This window comes from Manduca sexta, chromosome 13 (genome assembly GCF_014839805.1).
Source record: "Manduca sexta isolate Smith_Timp_Sample1 chromosome 13, JHU_Msex_v1.0, whole genome shotgun sequence".
NCBI classification, from domain to species: domain Eukaryota; kingdom Metazoa; phylum Arthropoda; class Insecta; order Lepidoptera; family Sphingidae; genus Manduca; species Manduca sexta.
The window spans coordinates 11,310,874-11,321,005 of record NC_051127.1 but is presented as its reverse complement, the minus strand read 5'-3'; the positions used below and the strand labels follow the sequence as shown (position 1 = coordinate 11,321,005).

The 10,132-nt window shown below is 33.5% G+C and overlaps 1 protein-coding gene and 2 pseudogenes across 1 annotated transcript; 2 read left to right on the top strand and 1 right to left on the bottom strand.

The window, feature by feature from the left end:
* Positions 1–3,288: 3,288 nt before the first annotated feature.
* Positions 3,289–6,424, bottom strand: LOC119189234 (annotated as a pseudogene).
* A 1,176-nt stretch (positions 6,425–7,600) lies between these two features.
* LOC119189238 (UDP-glucosyltransferase 2-like) lies at positions 7,601–8,455 on the top strand. The gene has a single exon (XM_037438334.1). It carries the CDS (start codon positions 7,607–7,609, stop codon positions 8,438–8,440), a length of 834 nt encoding a protein of 277 aa, XP_037294231.1. The 5' UTR covers positions 7,601–7,606; the 3' UTR covers positions 8,441–8,455.
* A 63-nt stretch (positions 8,456–8,518) lies between these two features.
* On the top strand, positions 8,519–9,757 carry LOC119189205 (annotated as a pseudogene).
* The last annotated feature ends 375 nt before the right edge of the window (positions 9,758–10,132 follow it).

The following is a 10,132-nucleotide window of genomic DNA, read 5'->3' as shown; positions in this document are numbered from 1 at the left end:
ACATAGTATACATTTTAGTAATCATTGTATACATTCACATTCTTAGCATTGAATGCTACATCATGTATTTTGCCTCTGATAACGCGTTGCCAGTAGCTTCATATGACAAGCACGGGCCAAGCAATAATATATTCATTTAGTATAATTATTAATGTATAATATGTTAACTGCTGCCTCCCAGAGGCAGTGATGACTTAGTAAATAACATTTTAGGTGCTTGATATGCGTACTGCGGTATTGATGTCGTACGTTGATTGTTTATCGACACTCCGTTAATAGGCATGGTAGGATTCGCAAAAAGATTTTTTCTAACCGTTACAATAACCAGTTCAATGAACGTACGTTCTGGGCATTTTGTTGTCTAATATATATGTGTAAGTCGATTTTGTTATACTTTGCCTGTTTTTACCTGCGAGTTCTTCCCAAGCAGTTTTCATAAATTGTTAACGTAGACAAATTTTTCCCGACGATCTGTTGATCGATGGTAGTCAATGCGCTGTAACGCCCTAGTGGTAAATTATAGCAGAAACAAAACAAAAATGGATTGTGTATAACATATAAAAACTTACACTTTCCACTGTAACAAGTATTTGTATTTTCCATAAAGAATAAAATCGACGTAAATAGCAATCGTTGCATGCAGTTTTTAGGTTTTTGTTGTGTGTTATTGAACAGTCGACCGACGACGCAGGTACGAGAGTTGTAATTTGACTATTAAGTCAATGTTTGCACTAAAATAGTTTTACCTCACTCATATAAGACTGCTCTTATAGAGCATTGTATATAATGCTTTGTATATATGTACGATAGATTCATTGCTTTCTCTTTATGTGTGTGAAATCAAGGATTCTATTATATTACCAAATAATGTGAGTAATTGTTAGTTGGAGGTACAAAGGTAAAGTTGGAATGGTTCGCATTTATGTGGTGTGTTAGGAATGTCCATTAAAATATTATTTATTAGATGTATCCAATATATTACCTGCAATAGTGTCAACTATGATTTATTCTGTTAGGTGAGGAGATAGCCAAGGGATTTAATTGATTATGGACCTGACGACACCTAAAAAGTTGGGATTAGAATAGAGATAGAAACATGTAACCGCTATATAGTGTTGATGTATATTAATTTTTTTCAAAAATTAGATGTTTCTTGTAATTTATTCTAAATCCAATTTTTTGTAATAATTAAATTTTATTATATCATAATTTGTAACTAATAAATGTTCATACATGTAATTTTGTATGTCGACCGTATAAAAAAATGCTGACGAAATCTCGCGAAATACACTATAGGCGCTTTCATCACTTGTGAAAGGTATAAATGCCTGGCAATAATTATACATATTTCGAGCTGGAAGTTTCTTAAGCCAAACTATTTTACTAACTTTAAAATGAATATGGTTTGTCACTATATTATAAACTATGTGGCAGAAATATTAATTGGTGTAATAACTTTGCTTTATTAGTGTACAGAGAATCCATGTGTAATGATTGGGTCAGTTTGGTGTGAATATGCGTTATCTGTGATGGGCACAGATTACATATTTTTATATTTGGGTCTTGTAAACATTACCGTAGATCAATATTAAAACAAGGACTGTGTGTAAAGTGGTCTTTTAAAAATGTCGATGCACAAAATGTCTAATAATGAGTAGTGTAGGCACATGTTATACATTATTTTATATGATCATAGTAACTTGGGTACTTCACTTTTGGTCCTTAGTTTTAGGGAGATATGTTTTTTCAATAGTTCTCCCTCTTCTGCGTATTTTATAATTCCCCATATTAATATCCTTACATGCTGCGGAGAATTGTCTTCATTTAAAATAAATGCCCTCGGAAAATATATGATGTATTTACGCAAGAATATATTTTGCGCCTAGCATAATTTACGCGTTATCGTATCGTTAACCTAAAGGTTTTATTAACTGACTTCCAAAAAAAGAGGAGTTATTTAAGTATATTTTTGTATGTGTAAACAGCGCTAGGTGAGTCTATTTGGAACTTAAATACGGCAGCGTGACCTACTGCGCGTGTGTATTCATCGTGTTACCAATTTGATAATGAACTGTAATGTAAGGGAATCAGCAGTGCGAATCTCTTTTTGAAGTTTAGTATTATGAAACGTCTAAAGAAATACGTAAACCAGAAGCGGCTTTAACTCATGTGCCTGCCGTGTGCAATCAATTCCTTGGCGCCCTCTAGGAGACAATGTAATCTTTAATAAATTTGATACTATAAAATCAAAAGTTATTGCGTAAAGTAAAGAAGCCGCTTGGCGGCCTTAGCACAACCGCAGGTTGTGTCACGAGCGTCACGAGTGCACACTGCGCCGCCTGCAGCACACACTGCACAATAGGTAAAGCCGCCTCTGACGTAAACGTTATAAATTACGTTAACATTATAAATTCCTGCTAGGGGTACAGGTAGATAGAAGTAATTTCAATTAATAATTCGTATTGATTATAATTAAACTTATATTAATTTATCTTTATTAACAAGAAAAAAATAATTGTTTGAAGAACTGGGCATCATGTTTTTATTTTATATCAATAAGTTATTTTGTCACTATTTCATATTGTTTAAGAATACCGAAAAGTGAAAATAACCAAAAACAACGAAGTCAATGTTACTTAAACAGTTATTATTATAAGTAACAGTGGCTGTGGTTAGCTCTAATTTTTCATTATGTAAATATTCTAGTTTTTTAGTGTTTAGTATTAATAGGAACATTTTGAGCTTATGCCAATGTGGTATAGTTATTTCGGAATACTTTATTTATAAAGACAAAGTGTGCAAATGTTTAAAAAATTCGGCTTTTGATGGATGGGTTGGTTTTAATCTGATCTCTTAATTTAATGTCTGCATTTTAATATATTTATGAATGGTGCGAGGTTAACCCATATTATTCCGTATTCTAATGGGCGATATCTTTAAAAATGTTTACATCTGTAGCATTGTAAAGTGTCTCAGCCAACGCCTTGGTCTAATGATGGAACTATCTATTCCTTATTATTGATTCTTGTTTAGTAAATTTTAACCTAACCATAGTTTCCGCTAGGGTATTATTTTGTTTAAGTGTTTATTAGTTTTAAGTAACGACACACGTGGCTGAGGCACTATTCCTTTTGTATGATAATTCATAGAGAGCAAAAAAGCAATGTTTACCATATTTCAGGCTCAAATAATCATATGGTATCATTATTATAAAAAAGTACAAGTTATATTGTTAATCTTAACTGGTAATGTATTGATGTAATTCCAGATTAAATAAAAATACATACATTTCAACGAATGGATTATTTATTTGGGTTTAGGTTTCGGCATGTCGTCTAATGTGGCTGGAGTAGGCTTGTTCACGAACCACTGGTGTTTTACGGCCTGTTAAAATCATTCATAATATCGTTGTTGTGGGTGGAGAACATTTTGGACTTTCATCACTTTTGTGTTGCCCAAAACATGGCGCATATTTTGGCCTAACAACATTTCATTATCTTATCCGTTTCGAAATTATAGCTTTTATGTTAAAAGTGAAGAAATAAATAGTAAAGAAATTAAATAAAATGAGTTGTTTAATTCTTCCTCGAGTCTATTGTTTGTAAACAAAATTAATCAAGTGTGTAGAAGAACTAAACAACTTGATTTGTTTAATTTAGACATTGAAAATCCTAATGGTATTCACTTTAATAAACTCTATAATTGTAATTATTTAACCTTATAATTACTTTACCATATGGTTTCTAGTGTGGCAAAACTAAATAACTATACGAGTTATTTAGTTTATTTCAACTAAACTTACGAAACATTGTCGTGGAAAAATAAATAAGAAGTTTTTATTTTTTATATTTTTATTCTTCAAGGTCAGTTTTTTGTTAATGCATAATATAATAGATAATAATACCCAAGATATATAAAACAACCAACATTAAAAATATTTATAGTTTTTAGTAATGCTTAAAATAACGAAAATAAACAGTTAATCGCGTTTATCTCGAAACTAGGAATTGTGAGTTATTTAGTTCTCCACCTACAACGACGATATGTACTTAGGTACGCAGTACCAACGACTTTGAATCTTATCTAAAACTTACAAAGATTTCAAGTTTATACGGCATCTTATTTTAAGGTTTGCGACATCTTCAATTCAGTTTTTATGCTAGTAAAATTATATGTTTTATAAGCGCCGCACAAAATGTCCTGTATAAAATAAGAAAAAAAGACAAAAAACTCACGTCTTTTGCTGATATCCTTCCATCAGCATCGTACATAATGAATGACTTGACAAGATTGACCGCGTCCATTTCCACGCCTGGCAGAAGTTCTGGCCAAGGCGTGGGTGTCAATCAGGGAACGTAATTTTATGGAAGTCTGGTAGCTCTCTGTGTGTTTGAGCCACGTCTACTTCTGTTGGAGTGCCGAGATGCTGCAGGACTATAGCCAACTGCTCGATATCCGATTCGCCCTATAAATTATTGTCCTTAGGGTTGGTTTCACGATGTCTAAGTAAACGTTATATCGTTTATAATACAAGACCAAATAAATAATCTAGCTCTCAAATAAATGGTAAACAAAATGCACTCGCTTTGGCAACTGTCTTATACATTAATTCGCCCATAACTTGACTGTCAACTAATACCGACTACAGGCAGCCCTTTTTTTTTTAAATAAAATAAAATGCTTTATTCATCACGTAGGCGAACATAGTTGCACTTATGATAAGTCAAGGTACGAGAATATTTAATTATTACTTAAATAAATTAGCTTATATAAACAAAGACGGCGACCTTATTGGTCATGAAGAAAATACCATTTTTGTTAAGCAATTTTGACACGTCGAACCATCTACGGCCCTTAGTATCTTCTTCTTTTAAAATATTGGATACTAACCGCAAAGAGTGGCTGCTTAGTGATCATTTCGGCTATGATACAACCAACCGACCACAAGTCTACCTTTTCTGTGTAATATCTGGCTCCGTACAATAATTCGGGCGCTCGATACCATCTGCAGAGTACCAAATATTATTATTAAATATATCAATGAGCTTTGGGGCAGTAGGCATTATTTGTGATGTTATAAAACACACTTCTGAGAAGTTAGTAATTGATCTTTTAGAAATATACCGTACCGTGTAGCTACTTGGTGAGAATACGGTCTACCACCCTCTGGCCAATAAAGCCTTGCTAGGCCTAAATCAGCGATTTTTAATATCCCCTCGTGATTTATCAATAGATTTGCAGGTTTCAAGTCCTTTAAAGAAAATACACAATAACTACATTAAGTAAGTACCTATTATGTAAACGGAATATTCAACCTCGGCGTTAGATTGGAAAAAGACGTAGGATGATTAATTTATTATTAAATCATAAATTATAACACCTCCAACATAAAGTTTTAAAACTTTCTGCAATATCTTGAACCGTGTATTACGCCATGAAATTAATTGCCATTCATTTTACATGAAATAGTAAATGTATGTGGACGAAGACTACAAAAATAAGTAGGTAGTTTTGAACAGGCCGACATAATTGTGTCGACCAGCAAGAGCCTTATTAAATATCGACAATCGATGTTCATATGAATGCCACTCCATTATCAAATGACGTGGAGTCTCTGCTGGGTCCGTAAAAAGGGAGTTCAGAGCTTACCCTGTGCATAACGTATGCGCATGCATGTACCGCGTCCTTCAATAACATGAGCGCGTATGTCTTTACACGTGGTAAGGTGAGTTCTTGCCGATTGTGGTGCAGCATTTCCCACAACCCTGAGGACATGTACTCCAACACTAGCACCAAGCTCATTCCTCGAGGAAACATGTTGTACAGTTTGATTATCTGTATTAAGTTAAAATATTTAATTTATTTAACGAAAATATTCTGAATGCTAACTTATTTTATTTCACTTATAGGAAGCAACTAGTAGTAATTATCTGGGAATGTACTTTCATATTAGACTTTTACAGGTATGCGTACGAAATCACCTATTAAAGTAAAGATCTGTAGAAGTAACCTAAGTATTCACATTATAAAATATATAATTAGAAACTTACGTATTTACAACGAAGCAACTGCAGAGCCTTTATCTCCCTCATTACATTTACTGGAATGCCATCTTCCAAGTTCTTTATAAGGATCTTTTAAGTGCCACTTCACGTCCTGTAGGTTATGTCTCGCTTTAAATACTAAGCCATGGGCACCCTCTCCGATACGCCCTTCGACTGTGTAGTTACTGACGTCGTTGTCCATTGCTAATTAACTTCGCCCAATGTATTTTTAATATTTTTACTCGAGAATATCACTAAGTATATTCAATAAAACGTAATGTATAAATTTTATTTATATTCCAGATCATTTTACAGATTCGTCAACTTTGACTATTCGATGTCGTCATGAACTCGTTGCCATGGTAACTATGGTTGTTATCCATAAAGAATATAATTATGAACTGTGTTCATACATCGGTTCGCTGATATATCAATATACCTATACGTACTACATACATTATATTTTTATAACTTTTTATTATGAATTATAAATAGGGTTCTCTTTATATCTCCCTCGATACTGATGGCAGATATTATTTTAATTAAGTAATTGGGTGATTGCGAAGTCCGATATAAACTGTCTCTCTTCCAATGTTTTTGAATATTATTATTACTTGCCTTCGTAGTAATGATAACCCTGTATTTAATAATCTTTCCTAGCATGATTTAAGATCAATATTACATCAATGTTTTCCTTCATCGTTGGGGTATGCATCAAACGTAGCGCTGAAAAGTATATAGGAGCTGTATTGGAACCAAAACCGAGACTAGAATGTCTGCATCTGGTTGGTCATTCCACTTAATCTAAGAATCTTAACTCAAACATAATAAATGAATAATAACTACACAGTAATTTAGGGCCGGGGCATATTGGCTGAAACTTACTTTTAGCTAACTTCGTATAGTATCTAACTATTACGCCACATTGTTTGAAAAGGTTGATCTATCCTAGGGGTTCCTAGAGTATTCTTTGTCACAACACTCTGCTGTCTAAAATTAAAATGATTCTGCCTGCCCCCTCTATTCAATGCAGGAAGAGGAATTTAGCGGGCTCACCAAGTAGTACCTACGCTAATAACTATTATAAAAATGATTTTATTTATTACGCCTTCACGTCTTTACTACTCAAATTGATGATATAAAATTTTACTAATACGTACGTTGTCAGGGGTATAGAATACAATATGATACCTTTCATCGAGAAAAGTGCTGTTCTCAAGGGATAGAAATTGATTGACAAAATTTACATTAACGTGTTTTCACCGCTGTCTAGGAGAGACCGCCTCCCACTTTGGAAAGGTTTTATTTAGATATATAGGTACTGTATTTATTCGAAACTCTATAGAATAATTTTATCTGATTATCCCAAATATAGATTTAAAAATGATATTCATAAGTTCATAATATTGTTTTACACGTTAACATTATTTACATTTGCATAGTTTACCCAGCTGCTGTTAATCCTCAGTTACGCTATAAGTACCTGTCGTCGTTTTCTTTTATGAATTCAACTCAGTTTTGCGTAGACTCGAAAGAGTGGTGCCTTTTTGTATGATTCCATTATGGGATCAAATAGATTTTGTTTAGTGTTTTTACTCATATCTTTAAGCTGTGTGGTTGACGGAGCGTCGATACTTGCATTGTTTTCGTCTTTATCTTATTCAGATCATTTGGTGTTCAGGGGATATGTCTCGTTGCTCGCGCAAAGTGGCCACTCCTTGGTTGTTATGACACCTTATCCAGGTCAGTTTATGTACCCGGATACGGAAAATATCGTGGAACTTGATGTAGGACAAGAATCGGCACCCTTTTGGGATGAGTACAAGAAATTGTTAACTAATACTGATGACTATTACCCACAATTAAGGGCTATGAACGAACTATCTCTTAAAATTGCCATTGCCCAGTTGAAGTCTAAGCAGATGACTGCATTGTTTATTAATCCTAACATCAAATTTGACCTGGTTATAACTGAAGCTGATGTGCCACTTCTATACGCTGTGGCAGATAAGTACAAGGTACCACACATTTCTATTACCACATCGAATGGAAAAATACACCAGTACGAAGCAAAGGGCAATCCAATTCACCCGATTTTATATCCAGACGTTAATACGCTTAATTATGGAAACTTGAGTCGCTGGCAAAAAGTGATTGAATTTTATCGACATATCCAGACCAAGAATGAATTTTATAACAATTACTTACCGCTTAGCGAGTTAGCGGCTAAGAAAATCTTTGGACTGAAAAGAGACTTACAGCAAGTAGAATATGATATAGATTTGCTATTTATTGCCAGTAATCCTTTATTAATTGGTAATAGACCAGTTGTTCCGGCTATTACTTTTGTTGACCGCATGCATATAACACCAGATATAAGTTTGCCACAGGTATAATGTCTGTTTTTATATTACATAAGTTCTTATTGGGTTACAGAAACTAAATATTTTAAATTATTTCTTATTCCTTTTAGAATGTTCCGAGCTTTCCTGGACTCGCAAATAAAAGGTGTAGTGTACTTTAGCGTGGGAGCTATACAAGATGCAGAACAACTTTCGCCGCGAATACTGCAGATATTCGCACTGATGCTTTTAAGGAGCTACCTTTTACCGTTTTATGGAAAATCGGTAATACGACTATGGTCAACAAGTCAAATAATGTTGTTACGCAAGCATGGTTCCCACAGCAACAAATATTAGGTAAAATAGAAGACTTGATAAATTAGTTAACTAATTTTGTTTACTTAGATTATTTAAATATGGTATGTAACACTACTATTATTAAATTGGTAACTGCTATTGCTATTATTAAATTTTGTATGACGTAATTATTATGTGGTTGACTGATTATAAACCTAAGTATATATGTAACAGATACCTAGATCTTTAAAATAATAAATATATATTTTTTGTAGCTCATCGAAATGTAAAGGCATTTATAACACACGGTGGTCAACGGTCGCTAGAAGAAGCTCTCTTTTACGAAGTACCAATCATAGGTTTACCATTTGTAAAGTCTAGAAAGACATTTATTGGAGAATATATAAAATATGGAGTAGGTGAAATTGTAAACCCGTATGACATGGATAAGGAAACTCTGAAAACCATAATAACGGCTGTAGCTTCTGACAACAAGTAAGATACAAAATTTGTCTTTTTAAACTATATTTTTGATGTCGATGCAGGTATAGCCTAGTGTGGACATCGTTGATAATTCTTATAAGAAGAGTTATTTTGGAAAATAAATTTACTTCTATTACTATATCTATTCGTTATAATAATATTAAAATTTACATCAGTCTATCCAAGGCATACCCGGCAAATCAACAAACTTTAGCTATCGTTATTGTTCTATGTACAATGTAAATATAAAAATAAAAACCACCTGTTTTACGTAACCATTATTGTATTTCAGATACAAGAAAGCTATTGTAAAACTGAGAAGACATCGTGGTAGATGACGTCATATCAGGGCCTGAACTCGCAGTTTGGTGGACGGAATATGTCCTTAGAAATGGAGGAGCTCAACATCTTCGCTCAGCAGCTGTTGGCGCGACTTTTGTCAAATATTACATGCTGGACCTTCTTAGTTACCTTCTTGCTGGTGTTTTATTTACTATCTACTTGACCTTCTGTATCGTGCGTTATATTGTGAGCCGTTTACGAAAACGTTACATCCTCGAGAGGGGCATAGTATCATCTGTAAAATTTAAAATTATAATTTGTCGTAATTTATATGTTGTACTTTATTTAATTGTACATGTAATTCATACTTTTTGATATCTCATTAATAAATTTATAATAATGTTCTCTTTGTTTATTATTTATAAACTAGCTTTTTATAGCAGGATAAGAGTGGCCTGTGTATGACTTTCCCAGGGACTCAAACTCTCCATTCCAAATTTCATCGATAGCGATTTAAGGGAGGGATGAGCTACGTATCAAATCGCAGAATTTTCCCCGCCTCCGACACTCTATCTGTTTGACACAGATGATATTACTATTGCAATAATTATGTGAAAATATACATTAATGTAGTGAATCATCAGGAAAAAAATACCGATTTAGGGGTTCAGCTTTGAAAGGGTA